Source organism: Mesoplodon densirostris, chromosome 16 (assembly GCF_025265405.1).
Source record: "Mesoplodon densirostris isolate mMesDen1 chromosome 16, mMesDen1 primary haplotype, whole genome shotgun sequence".
Lineage (NCBI taxonomy): Eukaryota > Metazoa > Chordata > Mammalia > Artiodactyla > Ziphiidae > Mesoplodon > Mesoplodon densirostris.
In genome coordinates, this window is record NC_082676.1 from 70,805,788 (window position 1) to 70,825,783 (window position 19,996).

General features: G+C 40.0%; 1 protein-coding gene across 1 annotated transcript; it reads right to left on the bottom strand.

Annotated features, from left to right (window-relative positions):
- Positions 1-380: 380 nt before the first annotated feature.
- Positions 381-1,779, bottom strand: NKX2-4 (NK2 homeobox 4). Its single transcript, XM_060078964.1, has 2 exons — positions 1,317-1,779; positions 381-1,000 (listed from the first exon to the last, which is right to left on the bottom strand). The coding sequence occupies exons 1-2, from the start codon at positions 1,765-1,767 to the stop codon at positions 381-383; spliced, it is 1,071 nt and encodes a 356-aa protein (XP_059934947.1). The 5' UTR covers positions 1,768-1,779.
- Between the last annotated feature and the right edge of the window lie 18,217 nt (positions 1,780-19,996).

Below are 19,996 nucleotides of genomic sequence, written 5' to 3' on the forward strand. Positions count from 1 at the left end.
GATTCGAAAATTAATCTCCCAAGGTAAGTTCCACTCCAAGAAGAATTCATTGCTAAAGCTGGGTTGGTTTTTAGAGCAACAAACACCAACGAAGTCTCCAATGTTTAAAACTGAGAGCTTTGGTTAGGAACGTGGTGCATATGGACTCGGCCGGCTTTTCACATAATTTAGGAACCTCTGGAAGGAGGAAATGACCACCTCAAAGCCCCCTGGCGCGATGCTCGTGATTCGATCCTGGGGCTGTCGCGTCCCCACCCCCAGTAGAGAGGTTCCGCGCCCGCCCGCCTCCACGACCCGTCCGTCCGTTTGCGAGCTCCGCGTCCGCCGTCGGTCCAAGCCGACCCTCAGGCGTCAGGAGGGACCCCGCCCGGCCCGCGCCGTCACCACGTCCTGCCATAGAGCAGGTTGGCGCCCAGCGCGCCGCCGCCGTAGTCCCCAGCCGCCGCGTCCAGGGCCGCCAGGCCTCCCCCAGGGCCGTGCAGCGCGGGCGGGCTGGGCGACAGCTCCTCCAGCTCGGGCGCGGGCGTCGGCGCGGGCGGTTGCGGGCCGGCCTGGCCGGGCGTCGGCGTGGCCGCGCCGTTCTGGCAGGGCTTGCCGTCCTTGACCAGCACGGGCACGGCCACGCGGCGCGGGGACGGCGGCGGCGGGCCCAGGCCGACCTCCTGCTGCAGCTGCTGCGCCGCCTTGTCCTTGGCCTGCCGCTTCATCTTGTACCGGTGGTTCTGGAACCAGATCTTGACCTGCGTGGGCGTCAGGTGGATCATGCTGGCCAGGTGCTCGCGCTCGGGCGCCGACAAGTACTTCTGCTGCTTGAAGCGCCGCTCCAGCTCGTAGACCTGCGCCTGCGAGAACAGCACGCGGCGCTTCCTCCGCGGCGCCGCCGCCGCCGCCGCCGCAGCCGTATGCAGGGGCGCCAGAGACTTGGCGGCGTCCGCGATGCCCGGTAGCGACCCCATGCTGGCCACGTTCACTCCCGCTGATGGCCCCATGAACCTGGAGACTGGGGAGGGGCCCAAGGGGAATGCCGGTCAGCCGCCACCCAGCTCTCTTCACACCAATGCGGCCGCGACGCCGGCGTGGCCCCGGCGGGTCCCAGGACGCCCCGCGCGCCCAGGGGCCCAGCACCCCCCGCGCGCGCAGGGTCCCAGGACGCCCCGCGCGACCCCGGCCGGGTCCCAGCGCCCACCGCGCGCTCAGGGTCCCAGGACACCCCGCGCGCCCCGGGCCCGGTCCCAGCGCCCCCCGCGCCTCGGACTGTGGCGGGAAAAGTCCGCGCGGTCCGCTGCCCTCCGTCCCGCGCTCCCGGCCCCGCTCACTTGACGAGTAGCGCGGGTCCGGGTTGGCGCCGTACCAGCCGGTGGCCGCGGCTGCCGCGCCGCCCCGCATGCCGTCCGTGTAGGCGGGCAGCTCGCCCATGTTGCCCAGGCCGCCGTTGCAGTAGCCGCCCATGGCGCTGTGCGGGAACTGCGGGACGCCGGGCGGCATGTGGTAGGTGGCGGCGGCCGCCGCCGCCGCCGCTGCCGCCGCCGCCGCCGCAGCGTTGTGGCCCGCCATGGCGTGCGGGGGCTGCATGCCCGCCACGGCCGCCGCTTGCGAGGAGGGCCCGGTCGGCGGCGCGCGGTAGGCGGCGGCCGCGGCCCCCAGAGGCACCCCCAGGCCGGGCGGCGCACCGTCCATGGCGCCGCCGAACTTCTTGTAGGTCTCCTCGATGGGGCTCAGGATGTCGGACACGGAGAAGGGCGTCGTGTGCTTGGGGCTCAACGACATGGCTCGGCGGACGGCCAGGTAGGGGGGCCCGGGGCGGGCGCGGGCGGGACGCGGCGGCCGTGGGTCGCTGCCACCTGGGCCGGGGCGGCAGCGCCTGTGACCAGGAGTCGGCGGCGCGTTGAGCCCCCGGAGCTGCGGGATCTGGGGTTTATTTTAGTCCCGCGCCAGGTTTACGACAGACTCGGGGGGCGGAGCAACATCGCAAACGAGCAAACAATGGTCATTGACATCTTTTTCTCTCGGCCCCCCACCTCCCCATAGTGGAGACAAAAAAGGTAAAGGGGGCAGTTGGGTGTTTCTTGAAAAGATCACCCCCCTTTGCTTTCTCCATGCTTCCCGCCTCCATCCCGGCCGTTATCCCAATCCTGGACCACCAGAAATAGAAACTCCGAGGCCGGCGTCGAGGCTTGAAGTGAAGGATTCCGCGCCTCTGCCTATCCAGACCCCAGTTTTCCTAAAACTACTGACTTCGTAGCAAAGTCCAGGGTAATTGGGGAGGGGGGATGTGGTGCTAAGTTGAGGGGTGGGGATGGTGCAGGGCTCGCCTATTCGTCTCCAGCTACCAGCCTCTCACTCGCTCCATCATCTAAAGTGTTAAAAAAAAAAAAAAAAAAAGAGAGAGAGAGAGAGAAAGAAAGAGAAAAGGAAAGGCTCTTGGGTCCCACCGTAAGAGCGCATAAAGAGTGAGGTACAATGACCGTCCTGCGCCTTTTTAGGGCTTCTAATTTATGCATCCTTAGACTCTCAAGCATCATTTTGTGGACAACCAAACGGGCACTTCCAGATTAGCTCCAAGTATCCAAATCCAAAGAAGAGAGAAAACACATAGAGATACAAATACACAGATGCTAACTTGTAAGTATTCTGTTTCTCCTCTGTGGGGATGGAGGTCGGGTAAGGGAAAGAGGGTACATTTTTATCTTTTCTAATGTTTCCTGTTCAGCTTGCACCTGCAAAGTTCTTTACAGGTTTCTTTCCCCCCCCCCCGCCTTTTTCCCCCCGCACCCGTCCCCCCAAGTACAAATATCCAACTTAGGGTTTACTGACCTATCACTACAATGATCAAAAAGAAGAGAAAGAAAACACCCCAAAAATCCAGATATTTCTAGCTTGTCGAAATAGGTCTTTTTATTGTTCTTTGAAAAATATAACCTGCTCAAGGATTATGAAATGGATGCACAGATCAGGTGAAAATGGTAGTTTCTCTTCAAAAATACTGTAGATAAACAGATTCTTTAAAAAAACTTTGTCATCCTTTGATTTGCATATTTACCTGCATAGCAAAGAACTTAGACATTGTGAACTTTCCTCTGAATGCTGAACACGACAAAGAATAAGACAAAAGAAGTGTGAGAAGCATACTGACTAAATTTTTAAAACAGCCCTGCAGTTAAAAAAACAAAACAACCAGGGAAATGAAGATGCAGTTTTTAAGTTTTCCTGGAGACTGGGGCAGGAGAAAGAAAAACAAGGAGAGTGCTTTCTTAAGCAAGATTTTATTGTTTAAAAAAAGAACAGGATGTATGAAAACAATTCCAGTTTAACCTGATAGAACATAAAACCTAATAGTACACAGTCTTGAAGGGAAGAACAGTTACCTTTTCCTTGTTTGGTTTCAGTGCTTTGGTTGAAATGTCTTCCACGGTTTTGCTCTTATTGTTTTAATCATTGTTTTGTTCATTTCAGTGAGCTTTGCAAAGAATCTGGGGGTGGGGTTGGGGGGGAGGGACCAGTATTCACCTATGGGAAAAAAGTGTCAACCAGGCAAGTGCTAGAGTATTAGTATTTTAAAAAACTGAAAGACCCGAAAGACAAGGTATCATGATTGTTTCCAGATGTCAGTTGCTGACTTAGTAAGATTAGTATTGCTACAATTTTTACACCACACTACTTTTACAGGTCTTTCCTCAGCTTGAAACCTTGGGCTAGGTCTTCATCCTCACCTGCACTGGAATTGACTACTTAATTTTTTAAAAATTAGTGATTTAATACAAAGAAGTATTCATGTATTGTATGTATTTAAGTAGTTGCTAGAATCTTAAAAACTGCAGTTTGGTTTTTAAGTTTTGGTTTAATTCAAATTGAATTGTTTACTTGATTCTCTTAAAAATAGTAAGAAGTCTTTCCTTTCAAGCTTTCCTCAGAGACAAGAGAGTAAGTAAAAGTAGTTTTTATAACATCTATGGATATAAAAGTCATTTGTGAACCGTTATATTTTATTTTTCAAGTCGAAACGTGTTTTAGAAGTGAAACCTATTATCACAGTCTTCATTCGTGTTGTTGAGTTACGCAAAGGGCAAAAGTGTTTACAATTATAGTTTTTTTAAGACAATTATTATTTATTCTGTTTTCAGGCTATACATTTCATCTTGTGTAATATTTTTATAGAACTTTAGGATAGCAGTTCACATTGAGTGGTTAAACTACAATTTGTTGCTTATTTTGTTTTTCAACTGTAGTGGGTCCTGTTACAAGTTCATTTACATCTGGAAAGTTCCCACCTTTAAATAAAAAAGCACTTTATCATATCTGGGGGCTCTCTGCAGATAGTCACTTTCTGGCTGCTTGGGAACTTGATACCCTAATTAGTACTCCTTTACTGGAGGTGAACAGTTCTGGAAAAAAAATCCACAGTCTTCAACATTTTTCCCTATCAGTTGTTTGTGTCTCATTCCAGAAGTTACATAGCTTCATGCTGGAAACACTGTTTGAATGTGTGCAGATGATTCTGGAAATAGGTGTAGTCTGGAGGATGTGTATGTACATTTATATACAGATACAAATTAGAATAATCCAACTGATGCTCCATTAAAGCTCTTTATCAACTTCATTTCATCATACTGTCTGCCTAAATTACGCATGGAAATTTATACTCAGTAGATTCTTAAATACTATTGACTTGTGAAATTGGATTTCATAGGAAATATGTTTCTGAGAAATGTTTTCTTGTTGTTTTTTTTCTTTCCTTAAAAACAATGCTGCCACTCAGAAAAAAACCCAAAAACCAAATACTACCAAAGAGAACGCAGTGAAAAGAGATGTTCCTCCCCTTCCCATCCTCCCACTTTCCCTCCTCAGAGGCACTATTACCTGTTTCTTCTGGCATAGTCTGTACCTCTTGAAGCATACTACCATTTTACACACAGGGGGGTAGCATATAGTTTGATACCTTGCTTTTTTCCCAGTTTAGGTTTTTGTAATTTTATACATTACACCACTGAAAACTTAATAAATGGGCTGTGGCAGACATATAGAAACATTTCCTAGATAAAAAGGTTCAGTAGAATCTCTTAGCTTTCTGACAAAAATGTGGTAGTTAATGAAAATTTCTCATGTGTTTGTTAACCTTAGGGCCAACATTATTTAGCAAAAACAACCCTGAAGTAGGAGGCTTCCCCAGATAGAGGATTTGCTGTTGTCAGACAGGAGCTCAGAGAAGGGGGCCTGAGAGACTTTGAGAAAACCAGTCAGTTACTTAAAGGGAAATGTTTTTCTAAGGTGGCAAGTAGATTTCTAATGTATCCTGAATTTCCTTATAAAGAAAAACTGTGTTGGAAAATATAACTTTCTGCTTGACACTCAAGAAGATAAGTGCCTTTTAGAAATGAGACACTTGCTACATTTGTGATTAGTTTAAAAGAGTTGTGAAATAATTTGATTGGTAAAATTCTCACTTTTGGGAAGTAGCTTTAAAATATTGTCTTTGCAGTTGGGGAGGAATAAAATGAAGCAGGTCAGGATACTAGTATTTTGTAGCAAAATTTGTGATTATAAAGAGGAAACAAAACTGTTACAGAGATGACACACAAAGTTTTTAAAAAATTATTTTTAAAATGTTTGCCAATTTCTGAAATTTGGTTTCTTTTTAGTCCTTCTAAAAGACTCTGTGTTTTGAATGTTCGATTATTATGTCTCTTATGATAATTTTACACTTGTATTTATATGACTTTGTTATTTCTCCCTCCTCCTCCTGCAGCGGGGGATGGCAGAGGGGAGGGTTTCCACAATACCCACATGCCTCCCCGCCAAGCCTCCTTCTCTTAACCCTCAGCTCTGTCCCTGGTGTGCTGAAATGCAGCTAGGGCCGAGGGGAGTGGGACTCTCTCTCCTTGGGAGGACAGAAGGAAGAGGCTAGAGACCTGGACACCCCCCACCTCATCCTTTCATAATTTCTTCACAAATGCAAATTCCTTGCAGTTTAACTCCTATTAAAAAAAATCTTGAGTCACTCTTTCCTGATACTCAGATTTTTAGATTGAAAATAGTTTTCTGACCAATGAATACGTTTTAAATTTAAATGATTATTAGTACAATGTGAGACTGAGTAGAGGGTGTTAAGACATGACTGTTGTTGGAATCATCATAATAATGAGGGCCAATTAAATGGTTCTTAAAAAGCAAAAAGAAAAACTACAAACCTCCCCTTCTAGGGGATAATCACGTTAGGCTACACCAAAGGGGTAAAAATATGAAAATTGACCAGTATGGCACAACTCTCTCACCCTAGGATTATGAGCTTAAGCTAGAAATTTAAATTTTTCTATGTTTTAAAAATTATTTTTATTTTTATGTATTTATTTTTTAAAGTGATTAATTATTTATTTTTTGGTTGTGTTGGGTCTTCACTGCTGCTGGCAGGCTTTCTCTGGTTGCAGCAAGCAGGGGCTACCCTTTGTTGCGGTGCGCCGGTTTCTCATTGCGGTGGCTTCTCGTTGTGGAGCCCGAGCTCTAGGTGCGCGGGCTTCAGTAGTTGTGGTTCACGGGCTCAGTAGTTGTGGCTTGCGGGCTCTAGAGTGCAGGCGCAGTAGTTGTGGCACATGGGCTTATTTGCTCTGTGGCATGTGGGATCTTCCCAGACCAGGGCTCGAACCCGTGTCCCCTGCATTGGCAGGCAGATTCTTAACCACTGTGCCACCAGGGAAGTCCATAAAAATTATTTTTAGAGTAAGTATTAAAATAAATACATGATATGGGAAACAAGGGCAATATTGAAATATATTCTTTATTGTGATAACAGGTTTACTTGTATATCTTGCTTACACAGAAAGCTTAAACTTTGTAGAATATAATAGCATTTCCATTGAACAATATCTGACATATTTTACATGTCTTGGAATGTAATTAAATGGTTCTTTTATAGGAAAAAATAATGCTTTGAATTTTAAGCAAAATCGAATTTCTATTTATTATTTTGTGTGAGGAGCTAGTCATTCTAAAGGTTGTACCATATCTCTACACATACCTGCGTGAATACATATAGCTTTTTAAAATATATACTTCTATAACTTTTTTTCTCAAGTGCACTCAGTTTTTCCAAATCTAAGGTTCATTGAATTTAAAGTCTCTTTCTCTCCTACACGTCACATTAAAGATGTATCACCTTACATTTACAAATTGATTTGTGATTATCAAGGAACGTATCAGGCTTTACACCTGCTATCATTTACTTGAAGGAGAAACTTCAATTTGGGGCATTATTTATTTATTTATTTATTTTTTACGCGGGCCTCTCACTGTTGTGGCCTCTCCCATTGCGGAGCACAGGCTCTGGACGCGCAGGCTCAGCGGCCATGGCTCACGGGCCCAGCCGCTCCGCGGCATGTGGGATCTTCCTGGACCGGGGCACGAACCCGTGTCCCCTGCATCGGCAGGCGGACTCCCAACTGCTGTGCCACCAGGGAAGCCCCCAATTTGGGGCATTTTGATAAATTATTTGTTGCATTTAATAAAGTTTTACTATACACACTTTAAAAGAAAGAACTATGAAGTTAACATAATTAGAGAATGTTGCCCTTTTTGTTCTGTGTACTATGAACGTTGTGGAGCTATTTGTTATGTCTCTATCTGCATTCTTGGTTGAGAATTGTGCTTGATGCAGTAAGCTAGTGTTCACCTCATCAATGTGAGTTTTGGTAGATTTTAAACAATTTAATTTTTGGTTCAGTAATTTGCTTTACAAAGCTTGATATGAAATAATTTTATTAATCTACTTTATACAGACACTGAGTGCGGTGAGGGAAACTGATTGATGAAAGTTTCCTCCTAAGGTTTCCTTTAAAAAAACAAAAAATAAAAACCTAGTAAAATGAGTCTTAAATCACAACATACCTGTCAGATGGACTTGAAGGCCACTAAATATTGCCTCAAAATACCCATTTCAGTGAACTAATAATGAGATGACTCTTCAGTAAACCTAGTGTTTATTAAGTATTTGAAAATTAGGTACTAAATTTGATCTTGTAGCTGTGTAGGGAATTACATGAGGTAATACTGAAAAGATGATTCAAACGTTTGTTTTTGCTTTTAGAATTAGTGGAAATTTCACAAGTGTCACAAGCTACTAGCTATTGGAATTTGGCCAAAAATGCCAAGTAAGAATTACTTGAGAAAATCAGTACCAGCTTGAATGAAAGCAATTTATCACTGGTATACAGCATGTCTTTAGAAATAAATATTATCTCACAGAAGAAATAGGTAAAAATTGGAGTAGGTCATCTCTTCTAAAATAAAAAGCATATATGTATATGCAAAAGAGTTTAAAAAGCTAACAAAACTAACTTAACTGTAAGAATAAATGGCAAACTTCAGTGGGTGAAAGATTTTTTAAAAATTACACAGTATAAAAGAAATGTAAAATAGAATTTATAGTTGTTTAAAGTTCACTTTTTAATAGGATAAATCTTGAACTGTGAAGGGTGTATTACGGTTGAATGTTGTGCATAAGTTGTTCTAGGAGTTAGATGATGGAATACAAAGTCATTGTTTTGATTTGTGTTTTGTATGCTTACTGTTATAAACACATAAAATACTCTGAAAGATCTGAAAGAAAACTATTTCACATATGAAGTTTTCTATAAAAAGTCTGGTATGTGTGATGATTTCTTCTAGAGTTAATTCTTTTAAATGCAATGTTTCTTTAGAATAATCGGTGGTAGTGCATATATGATTGAGCTGTCATTATGAACATAATTGATGACAGACTGCCTTGCTGCAGCTCTTATGAACCATTTGCAGAGATTAAAAGGGTGATGGAAATGGTGGTTTAGGAAGTGCTTTCTAAAGACACGAGAGGATCGAAAAGAAACCTGGGGTTTCCAGCGCCCTCTGAAATCATTTTCACATAAAACCCAGGTTCAGTGGGTACAAGTGTTGTTTAAGTACTCTGCTCTTGAAAAAAAACATTTATGTGGCATAAAGAGACGACTTGGTCATGGATCTTAAATGATCAAATCAGAGCGTCTATTCTATACCCGTTTCAAAAGGAGAAATGCAGAATGTTCCGTCTATTCAGTATCCCATATGTGCCTGCATTTAACTACGTAGGCAATAAATGAATATAGGTAAATACTCATGAAAATCAAACACTTTTCATACCCCAGAAAGTCTAACCACAATTGTCCTTAGCTTTCTATGTACGTATAGATTGCCACATTTCCATATATTCAAGCATAAAATTGTATCTCTCATGTAAATGTTTTGACATAGACTCAGGGGGAATTAGTTATATGATGCAAAAAAGAAAAGCTTAATTATATACTTCTTCTTCTAACTTGATTCATAAAGGATATGAGGCAGCTTTTAAATAAATATGTTTGTGTACTTTAAACATTTAGTAAGAATTATGACCTCGTAAATAAGGATCTTGTAATAGTAAGAAGTTAAGATATGGCTGAAAAAATCATCAAATCTATGGGCCATAAAGCCTACCAAGTTCCTGTAGTTGAACCTCAACCTTGGCTGTAAGCGTCCTAGTGGTCAGCTGAAAAAGCCAGTTACACTTTCCTTATTTTTAGGGGAGAAAACAAAACAAAACCAAAAACAAACACCACCCCCACCCCCGCCTCGACTCTTCAGGAAAAGAAGCGCTCTAAAAGAAAGTCCTCACAGGGGGCTTCATATAGGAAACACTGAATACTGTAACATTCTTAATAGTTTTCTAGCAGAGTTATTTCCTAAAGTTAGCTTGTTTTAGTGGCCATTCCTCAAAAATTTGAGACCTCAACACCAAATCAGCTCAGTTAAGGTAACTGAGGGGTGGGAGCAAAGTAAGTAATATGGTCCAGATGTGTAGCCTTCTGATGTTCCAGGACTGAACTCCACACTTTTCAAAGAAGACTTCATAAAAACCACAACATTGTTACGCTTTGGTTATTAGAAAGTTCTTATACTGAGGGTAACTATGTCCCTCTCATTTGCAGATATCAGTCCCAATTCAACCTTTTGATGCCAAATTATAAGTCTGGTCTCCCATAAAGCCCTCTAAATATAAGAAGATACTATATTAATCATATTATCATATTATGTTTTCTCCTTTTCATACAAAAAGTGCCCCAAAACAAAAAAAGTTTGTAGTGAACATACACAATTATTAACCAAGAATTTATCAAGTGATTACTATTTATCAGGTGATTATCAGGAGTGTCCTGAATGCTTTAGAAAATTGGGAAGGGAGCCCTTCTGGTACCAGAAAGAGGAAACTTATTCTTGGCATCCATATTCTGATCTTGAAATGGTACTTTTAAATTGTATGTATGTATGTGTTTATTACTTTATTATTTTAAATTATATGTACATATGAACATATGCTTGTGTGTACATATATATGTGTATATATATATATGCACACGCCAGGTTCTAAACAATTGACTTACTAATGAACTTTTTAGAACATATCCCATTTGTAAGGTGGAGATAAGGCTAAAATCCTGAAACCCACTAACAGTAATCTTTTACTAATGTGCTAGGTACGTTCGTGAACTTTAGGTGTTTATCTCATTTGATAGTTATAATAGAAGAGAAAGTGTGATTGACATTGACAGTGATTCAAGTGAAAAAATATTCTTTTTTTTCTTCCAGGTGTATTGAGATATAGTTGGCATACAGCACTGTATAAGTTTGAGGTATACGGCATAATGATTTTATTTACATACATCATGAAGTGATTATAAGTTTAGTGAATTTCCATTATCTCATATAGGTATAAAATATGAGAAATAAAGAAATAGAAATAACTGTTTTTCTTGTGATGGGAACTCTTAGGATTTACTATCTTAACAACTTTCATATATAACATATATCAGTGTTAATTGTATTTATCATGTTGTACATTGCATCCCTAGTGTTAATTTATCTTATAACTGGAAGTTTGTACCTTTTGACCACCTTCATCCAATTCTCCCTCCCCTCAGCCCCCACTTCTGGTAACCAAAAATCTGATCTGTTTTTCTATGAGTCTGTTTGGTTGGTTGGTTGGTTTTGAAGTATAATTGACCTACAACACTATGTTAGTTCCTGTTACACAAAATAGTGATTTGATATTTCTGTACATTTCAAACTGATCACCACGATAAGTCTAGTTTTGATATGTTACCATACAAAGACATTACATAGTTATTGACTATGTTCTCTACACTGTACATTTCATACCCATGACTCATTTATTTTGCAACTGGAAGTTTGTACCTCTTAATCTTCCTCACCTATTTCTTTTTCTCCCATTACTCCCCTTCACCCTGGCAAACACCTGTTTGTTCTCTGTATCTATAATTCTATTTATGTTTTGTTATGTTTGTTCATTTTTTTTAGATTCCACATGTAAATGAACTCATACAGTATTTGTCTTTCTTTGTATGGCTTGTTTCACTTAGCATAACAGGTCCATCCATGTTATCACAAATGCCGAGATTTCATTCCTTTTTATGGCTGAGTAATATTCCACTGTATAAATACATCACATCTTCTTTATCCATTCATCTATTGATGAACACCTAGGTTGCTTTCATATTTTGGCTGTTGTAAGTAATGCTGCAGTGAACATAGGGGTGCATATATCTTTTCTAATGAAAAAATATTCTGAAAAGGCGTGGGAAAGAGATCTCAAAGATACTTCTTTCCTGCATCTCTACAAGGGTGATAGATTAGGATTTATGTGATATTTGAGTAGCTATTGTTAATGAAACTATTCTTACATTGTCAGACTATTCTGATGGCTATCTAGATAAAGTTTAAAAACTTACTATTCAACTGGATATTTGTTTTCTGTACATTTTCTTTATAAGGACAGCAGAAAGTTTGGAAGTTTCTAGTGACTATAAGCAGAGTTAATAGAGCAGTGATAAAAAGAGTTTTTTCTGTAGTTACTGCAGTAATAAAACAATCTCCTTAAAAATATTTACAATATAATTTCTCAAAATTATGTGAATATTTGATTTGTAGATTATAGGCATTATTGATATCTGCTCAATATTATTACAGTTACTGAAGTAATAGAATCTTGTTGAAAAACAATGAAAAATACTGTTGAAGTGTATTATTGTAGAACAGTTCTGTCCAATACAAATACAATGTGAATCACATACATAATTTAAAATTTTCTAGTAGCTACATTAAACAAAGTAAAAAGAAACAGGTGAGATTAAATAAAAATGTATTTTATTTAACCCAATATATTAAAATTTTATCTGTAGCTCCAAAACTATAGCCCCCAGGCCAAATTCAACCAGGCACCTGTTCTTCTACAGCCCAGGAGCTAAGAATGGTTTCTACATTGAAATGGTTGAAAAATGAATAATAATATTTTGTGACATGTGAAAGTTATATGCAATTTAAAGTTCAGTGCTCATAAATAACATTTTATTGAATATACCCACACACCTTTATGAGTGGCAGAGTTGAGTAGTTGCAACAGAGACCATATGGCCCACAAGCCTAAAATATTTACTTGCTGGTGCTTTTACAGAAAATGTTGGTCAAACTCAGCCAAGGTAAAAGTGAAAGTGAAACTCACCTTTACAAATACCCAATCCCACGCCAATCTCCGTAAGTAATCACTATGAAGGTATGAAGGGTTTTCTGTGTGAGTTTTTCTAGATCTGTATGACTACACATATTCTGTAGTTCTGTTTCTTTATGTATCTAGAACTTATATTCACACTTTAAAAATATAATGGCATCATTTCATATATATTCTGATTTCTTTTCTTCACTGAATGATATTTTATATCAGTTTCAAAATGAGTACCTTTTTTTTTTGGCTACATTCTGTGGCATGTGGGATCTTAGTTCACCCACCAGGGATCGAACCTGTGCCCCCTGCATTGGGAGCATGGAATCTTAACCACTGGACCACTGGGGAAGTCCCTCCAAATTAGTACTTATACATATGTTCCTTGTTAGTACAAATATGTGCTTTCATGGCAGTGCACGTAGATGTTCTCATTCTAGAATCTACTTATTTATATCCCATGATTCAGGTTTACTATATGTTATTTTTTCAGTCCCATGTTAATGAATTTAGGCTCTTTCATTTCTTCCCCTCCTGTCTTTCTCTCTGTCTCTCCCTTTCCCTCTTTCCTTCTCTCTTTCTATTACAAACAGTGCTGCAGTGAACATTCATGCAGATCTGTGTGTACTGGTACAAATATTTCTGCAGGATAGATTTCTAGAAGTAAAATTGGATCAAAGGGTAAGTTTATTATACATTTTGGTAGGAGTTGCCAAATTAGCCTTCAAAAAAAAACCAGTATCAGTTAATGTGTCAGTGGTGTGTGATGTAACCTTTTCTCCCTACATCTCTCACCAACACTGGATAATCATTAAAAAAAATGGTTTTTACCAGTCTAGTTCAGCTTTACATACATAACTTAGTATTTCCTTAATAGTCTTCTATTTGCTAAAGTACTATTGCTCATTAAAAAAATCAAAAAAGAAAAGAAAATTAACCAAGAAATATATAAAGTGCGAGGGGAAAGTCCTCTGAAATAACATTCAGAAATAACCACTCTTAAATAAGTATTCAAGCTAGAAGATTTAGCTTAGGAAAATACAAATGTATTTTCATCCCGATTAGTTTTCTTTGAGAGGAATATGGCATAGTAAAATGCAGTCATGCTTTAGAATTAGACTTCAGTTGACTCCTACTCTATCAAACTGTAAAATTTGATGGAAAATTTTACTTAAATCTTTCTGAACTCAGTTTTCCCATCTGTAAAAACGTGAAGGTTAGATTAAATAGGTTTAAATAATAGATGAAGTCACCAATCATAGCTGTTGCATAAAGTGTTTGCTTTATTTATTGCTTCCTTCCTTTTTCTCTCACTGCTTTCTTTCTGAGAACAACAAAAAGACATGTTTCCTAAAATACCATGTTTTATTGCAGAGGTTGGCAACCCATGATACGTCAAAGGAGATAGCTGAGAAGTAACGTTAGTATAGTAATGGATATGGACTTGTGGAGAGAAAGATTTATTCCTTTGAGGACTGAGTCTTCTCACCATCTCCTGACACTGCCCCTTCAAGTCATCTCCTCTTGTCCCATGACATTCTACAGCCAAAATTTTTGTTTGTTTGTTTGTTTTTAAACCTCAATATTGAGTAGTGATTCCTTCCACTTTTTTTTAAAAAATTATTTATTTATTTATTTTCGGCTGCATTGGGTCTTCATGTCTGTGCATGGGCTTTCTCTAGTTGCTGCGAACGGTGGCTACTCTTTGTTGTGGTGCATGGTCTCATTGAGGTGGCTTCTCTTGTTGTGGAGCATGGGCTCTAAGCGCACGGACTTCAGTAGTTGTGGCACGCAGGCTCAGTAGTTTTGGTGCACGGGCTTAGTTGCTCCGCAGCACGTGGGATCTTCCTGGACTAGGCTCAAACCTGTCTCCTGCATTGGCAGGTGGATTCTTAACCACTGCACCACCAGGTAAGCCCCTCTACAGCCAAAATGTTGAATAACATTATCCTCCCTTTGGGGAAAACATGACTCTTCAGGCATAAAGGAAGTACCTTAACATTTTTTTTTTATTGAAGTATACTTGATTTATAATGTCATGTTAGTTTCAGGAGTACAGCAAAGTGATTCAGTTATACATACATAAATATCTATTTTTTTCAGATTCTTTTCCCTTATAGGTTATTACAAAATATTGAGTACAGTTCCCTGTGCTATACAGTAGGTCCTTGTTGGTTATCTGTGTTAAATATAGTAGTGTGTATATGTTAATCCCGAACTCCTAATTTATCCCTCCCCCACCTTTCCCCTTTGGTAACCATAAATTTGTTTTCTATGCTGGTGGGTCTATTCTGTTCTGTATATAAATTCATTTGTATCATTTTTTAAAAAAGATTCTGCATATAAGTGATATCATATGATGTTTGTCTTTCTCTGTCTGGCTTACTTCACTTAGCATGGTAATCTCTGGGTCTATCCATGTTGCTGCTAATGGCATTATTTCATTCATTTTTATGGCTGAGTAATATTCAATTGTATAAATATACCACATCTTCTTTATCCATTCATCTGTCAATGGAAATTTGGGTTGCTTCCATTGTCTTGGCTCTTGTCAGTACTGCTGCAATGAACATTGGGATGCACATATCTTTTTGAATTATGTTTATTCCAGATACATGCCCAGGAGTGGGATTGCAGGATCATATGGCAGCTCTATTTTTAGTTTTCTAAGGAACCTCCATACTGTTTCCCATACCCGTAGTGGCTGTACCAATTTACATTCCCACCAGCAGTGTAGGAGGGTTCCTTTTGCTCCACACCCTCTCCAACGTTTATTATTTGTAGAATTTTTGGTGATGGCCATTCTGACCAGTGTGAGGTGATACCTCATTTTAGTTTTGACTTGCATTTCTCTAATAATTAGCAATGTTGAGCATCTTTTCATGTGCCTACTGGCCATCTGTATGTCTTCTTTGGAGAAATGTCTGTTAAAGTCTTCTGCCCATTTTTGATTCGGTTGTTTGTTTTATTTAGATTGAGCTGTATGAGCTGTTTGTATATTTTGGAGATTAACCCTTTGTCAGTTGCATCATTTGCAAATACTTTCTCCCATTCTCTATGTTGTCTTTTCATTTTGTTTATGATTTCCTTTGCTGTGCAAAAGCGTTTAAGTTTAATTGGGTCCCATTTGTTTATTTTTGTTTTATTTCCATTATTCTAGCAGATGGATCCATAAAGATATTGCTGCAATTTATGTCAAAGAGTGTTCTGCCTGTGTTTTCCTCTAGAAGTTGTATAATATCTGGTCTTACGTTTAGGTCTTTAATCCATTTTGAGTTTATTTTTGTGTGTGGTGTGAGAAAATGTTCTAATTTCATTCTTTTACACGTAGCTGTCCAATTTTCCCAGCACCACTTATTGAAGAGACTTTCTTTTCTCCATTGTATTTTCTTGCCTCCTCTGTCATAGATGAATTGACCATAAGTGTGTGGGTTTACTTACGGGCTCTCTATTCTGTTCCATTGACCTATGTGTCTGTTTTTGTGCCAGTACCATCCTGTTTTGATCACTGTAGCTTTGTAGCATAGTCTGAAGTCAGGGAGCATGATACCTCCAGCTCTGTTATTCGTTCTCAAGGTCGTTTTGTCTATTTGGTGTCTTTCGTGTTTCCATACAAATTCTTAAATTATTTGTTCTAGTTCTGTGAAAAATACCATTGGTATTTTGATAGGGATTGCATTGAATCTGTAGATTGTTTCAGGTAGTAAGGACATTTTAACAATATTAATTCTTCCAATCTATGAACATGGTATATATCTTTCTATCTGTTTGTGTTGTCTTCAGTTTGTTTCATCAGTGTCTTATAGTTTTCCAAGTACAGGTTTTTTAATTTTACCTCCTTAGGTAAGTTTATTCCTAGGTATATTATTATTTTTGATGTGATTGTAAATGGGATTGTTTCCTTAATTTCTCTTTCTGATAGTTCATCTTTAGTGTATAGAAATGAAACAGACTTCTGTATATTAATTTTGTATCCTGCAACTTTACTGAATTCATTGATAAGCTCTAGTAGTTTTTTTTTTTTTGGTAGGATTTTCTATGTATAGTATTATGTTGTCTACAAACAGTGACAGTTTTACTTCTTCCTTTCCAATATGGATTCCTCTTCTTTTTCTTGTCTGATTGCTGTGGCTGGGACTTCCAATATTATGTTGAATAAAGGTGAGAGTGGGCATCCTTTCTCATTCCTGATCATAGAGGAAATGCTTTCAGCTTTTCACTGTTGAGTATGATGTTAGCTGTGGGCTTATGATATATCGCCTTTATTATGTCTACATATGTTCCCTCTGTACCCAATTTCTGGAGAGCTTTTTATCATAAACCAATGTTGAATTTTGTCAAAAGCTTTTTCAGCATCTATTGAGGGGATTATATGGTTTTTAGTCTTCATATTGTTAAGGTGATGTATCACATTGATTGAATTGCATATATTGAACCATCCTGGCATCCCTGGGACAAATTCCACTTAATCATAGTTTATTATCTTTTTAACAGATAGTTGGATTCAGTTTGTTAATATTTTGTTGAAGATTTCTGCAGCTATGTTCATCAGTGGAATTGGCCTGTAAATTTCTTTTTTTGTGATATCTTTGTCTGGTTTTGGTGTCAGGGTGATGCTGGCCTCACAGGAGTAGTTCAGAAGCATTCTTTCCTCTGCAATTTTTGGGAATAGTTTGAGAAAGATAGGTGCTAACTCTTCTCTAAATGTTTGGTAGAATTCAACTGTGAAACCATCGTGCCTTGGACTTTTGTTTGTTGGGAGGTTTTTGTTTGTTTTGCTTTTTTTTAAATTTACTGACTCAATTTCATTACTGGTAATTAGTCTGTTCTTATTTTCTGTTTCTTCCTGGTTCAGTCTTGGGAGATTGTACATTTCTAGGAATTTGTCTACTTCTTCTAGGTTGTCCATTTGATTGGCATATGTTGTTTCTAGTAATCTCTGATGATCCTTTGTATTTCTGTAGTGTCGGTTGTAACTTCTTTTACATTTCTTTTTTTTACTGATCTGAGCTCTCTGACTTTTTTCTTGATGCATCTGGTTAAAGATTTATCAATTTTGTTTATCTTTTCAAAGACCCAGCTTTATTTTACTGATCTTTTCTGTTATCTTTTTGGTCTCTATTTCATTTATTCCTGCTTTGATCTTTATGAGTTCTTTCCTTCTACTAACTTTGGATTTTGTTTGTTCTTCTTTTTCTAGTTCCTTTAGGTGTAAAGTTAGGTTGTTTATTTGAGATTTTTCTTATTTCCTGAGGTAGGCTTATGTCACTATAAACTTATCTCTTAGAACCTCTTTCGGTGTGTACCATAGATTTTTTTTTTCTTTTAAAATATTTATTGGGACTTCCCTGGTGGTCCAGTGGTTAAGAATCCGACTTCCAATGCAGGGGACGTGGGTTCGATCCCTGGTCGGGGAACTAAGATCCCGCATGCCATGGGACAACTAAGCCCATGTGCTGCAACTACTGAGCCCATGTGCTCTAGAGCCCACACGCCACAACTAGAGAGCCTGCGCTCTGCAACTACTGAGCCCGCACGCTCTGGAGCCCGTGCACCACAACTAGAGAGCCTGCGCTCCACAACTACTGAACCCATATGCTCTGGATCCCACGCGCCACAATTAGAGAGAAGCCCGTGTGCTGCAACGAAGAGCCCACGTGTCGCAATGAAAGATCCCACATGCTGCAACTAAGACCCAATGCAGCCAAGAATAAATAAATAAATAAATATTTATAATTTTTTTTTTTTTGTGGTACGTGGGCGTCTCACTGTTGTGGCCTCTCCCGTTGTGGAGCACAGGCTCCAGATGCGCAGGCTCAGTGGCCATGGCTCACGGGCCCAGCCGCTCCACGGCATGTGGGATCTTCCCAGTCCGGGGCATGAACCCGTGTCCCCTGCGTCAGCAGGTGGACTCTCAACCACTGCACCACCAGGAAAGCCCAATATTTATAATTTTTTAAAACTCTTATTTATTTATTTACTTATCTATTTATTTATTTGGCTACGTTGGGTCTTAGTTGTGGCATGTGGGAGCTTCATTGCAATGCACAGGATCTTCGCTGTGGCATGTGGGTTTCTCTCTAGTGTGGTGTGTGGGCTCTCTAGTTGTGGCTCATGGGCTCCAGAGCACATGGGCTCTCTAGTTGTGGTGGCTGCGCTCCAGAGCATGTGGGCTCTGTAGTTGTGGCATGTGTGCTCTCTAGTTGTGGCACATGGGCTCAGTACTTGTGGCATGCGGCCTTAGTTGCCCCGTGGCATATGGGATATTAGTTCCCCAACCAGGGATCGAACCTGCATCCCCTGCATTGGAAGGTGGATTCTTAACTGCTGGACCACCAGGGAAGTTCTCTGTACCATAGATGTTGGATCATTGTGTTTTCATTTTCATTTGTCTCAGGTATTTTTTTAAATTTCCTCTTTGATTTTTTTTGATGATCCATTGGTTGTTTAATAGCCTATTGTTTAGCCTCCACGTGTTTGTGTTTTTTACTTTTTTTTTCTTGTATTTGATTTCTGGTCTCATAGTGTTGTGGTTCAGAAAATATTCTTGATATGATTTCAGTTTTCTTAAATTTACCAAGGCTTGTTTTGTGGTTTAGCATGTGATCTATCCTAGAGAATGTTCCATGTTCACTTGAAAAGAATTCGTATTCTGCTGCTTTTGGATGGAATTTTCCATATATATCTATTAAGTCCATGTGGTCTAATGTGTCATTTAAGGCCAGTGTTTCCTTATTGATTTTCTGTTTGGTTGATCTGTCCATTGATGTAAGTGGGATGTTAAAGCTCTGTACTAATATTGTGTTACTGTCAGTTTCTGCCTTTATGTCTGTTAATATTTGCTTTATGTATTTAGGTGCTTCTATGTTGGGTGCATATATATTTACAATTGTTATATCTTCTTCTTAGGTTGATCCCTTGATCATTAGGTAATGTCTTTCTTTGTCTCTTGAATGGTCTTTGTATTAAAGTCTATTTTTTCTGATACAAGTATTGCTACCCCAGCTTTTTTTTCGATTTCCATTTTAATATTAATCTGCTTAGGAGTTTTGCTGTGTTTAATGTTTTCTGTAGTTGTAGGTGCCAGAGGCCTTCACATTTTTCTAGTGAAGTCCTTGCTTTTGTCTCTCTCGTTGTTTTAGGGCTGCACTAAGGACTTCCTTAAATACAGTCTGTGTCTCAAAGCTCTTTCAGCTGCAGTCCCACTGTTACTATACTGTAATACTAATGATATAGTGGTAAAGCATAGGGGAGGGGAAGTGTTCTATAATCTTATGATTAAATCTCAGTCTTTTAGTGGGCCTGTGTCCCTGGATGTGACCTTCACAAGTGTCTTTTAGCTCTCCCCAGCCTTCAGTGAGGCAGAAAAACTAGAGAGGGCTGGGGTTGGAGAAATGCCCTTCCCCCAGGTCAGATAAGTCTTCAGCAAAGTCCTTCCCCTTGAAG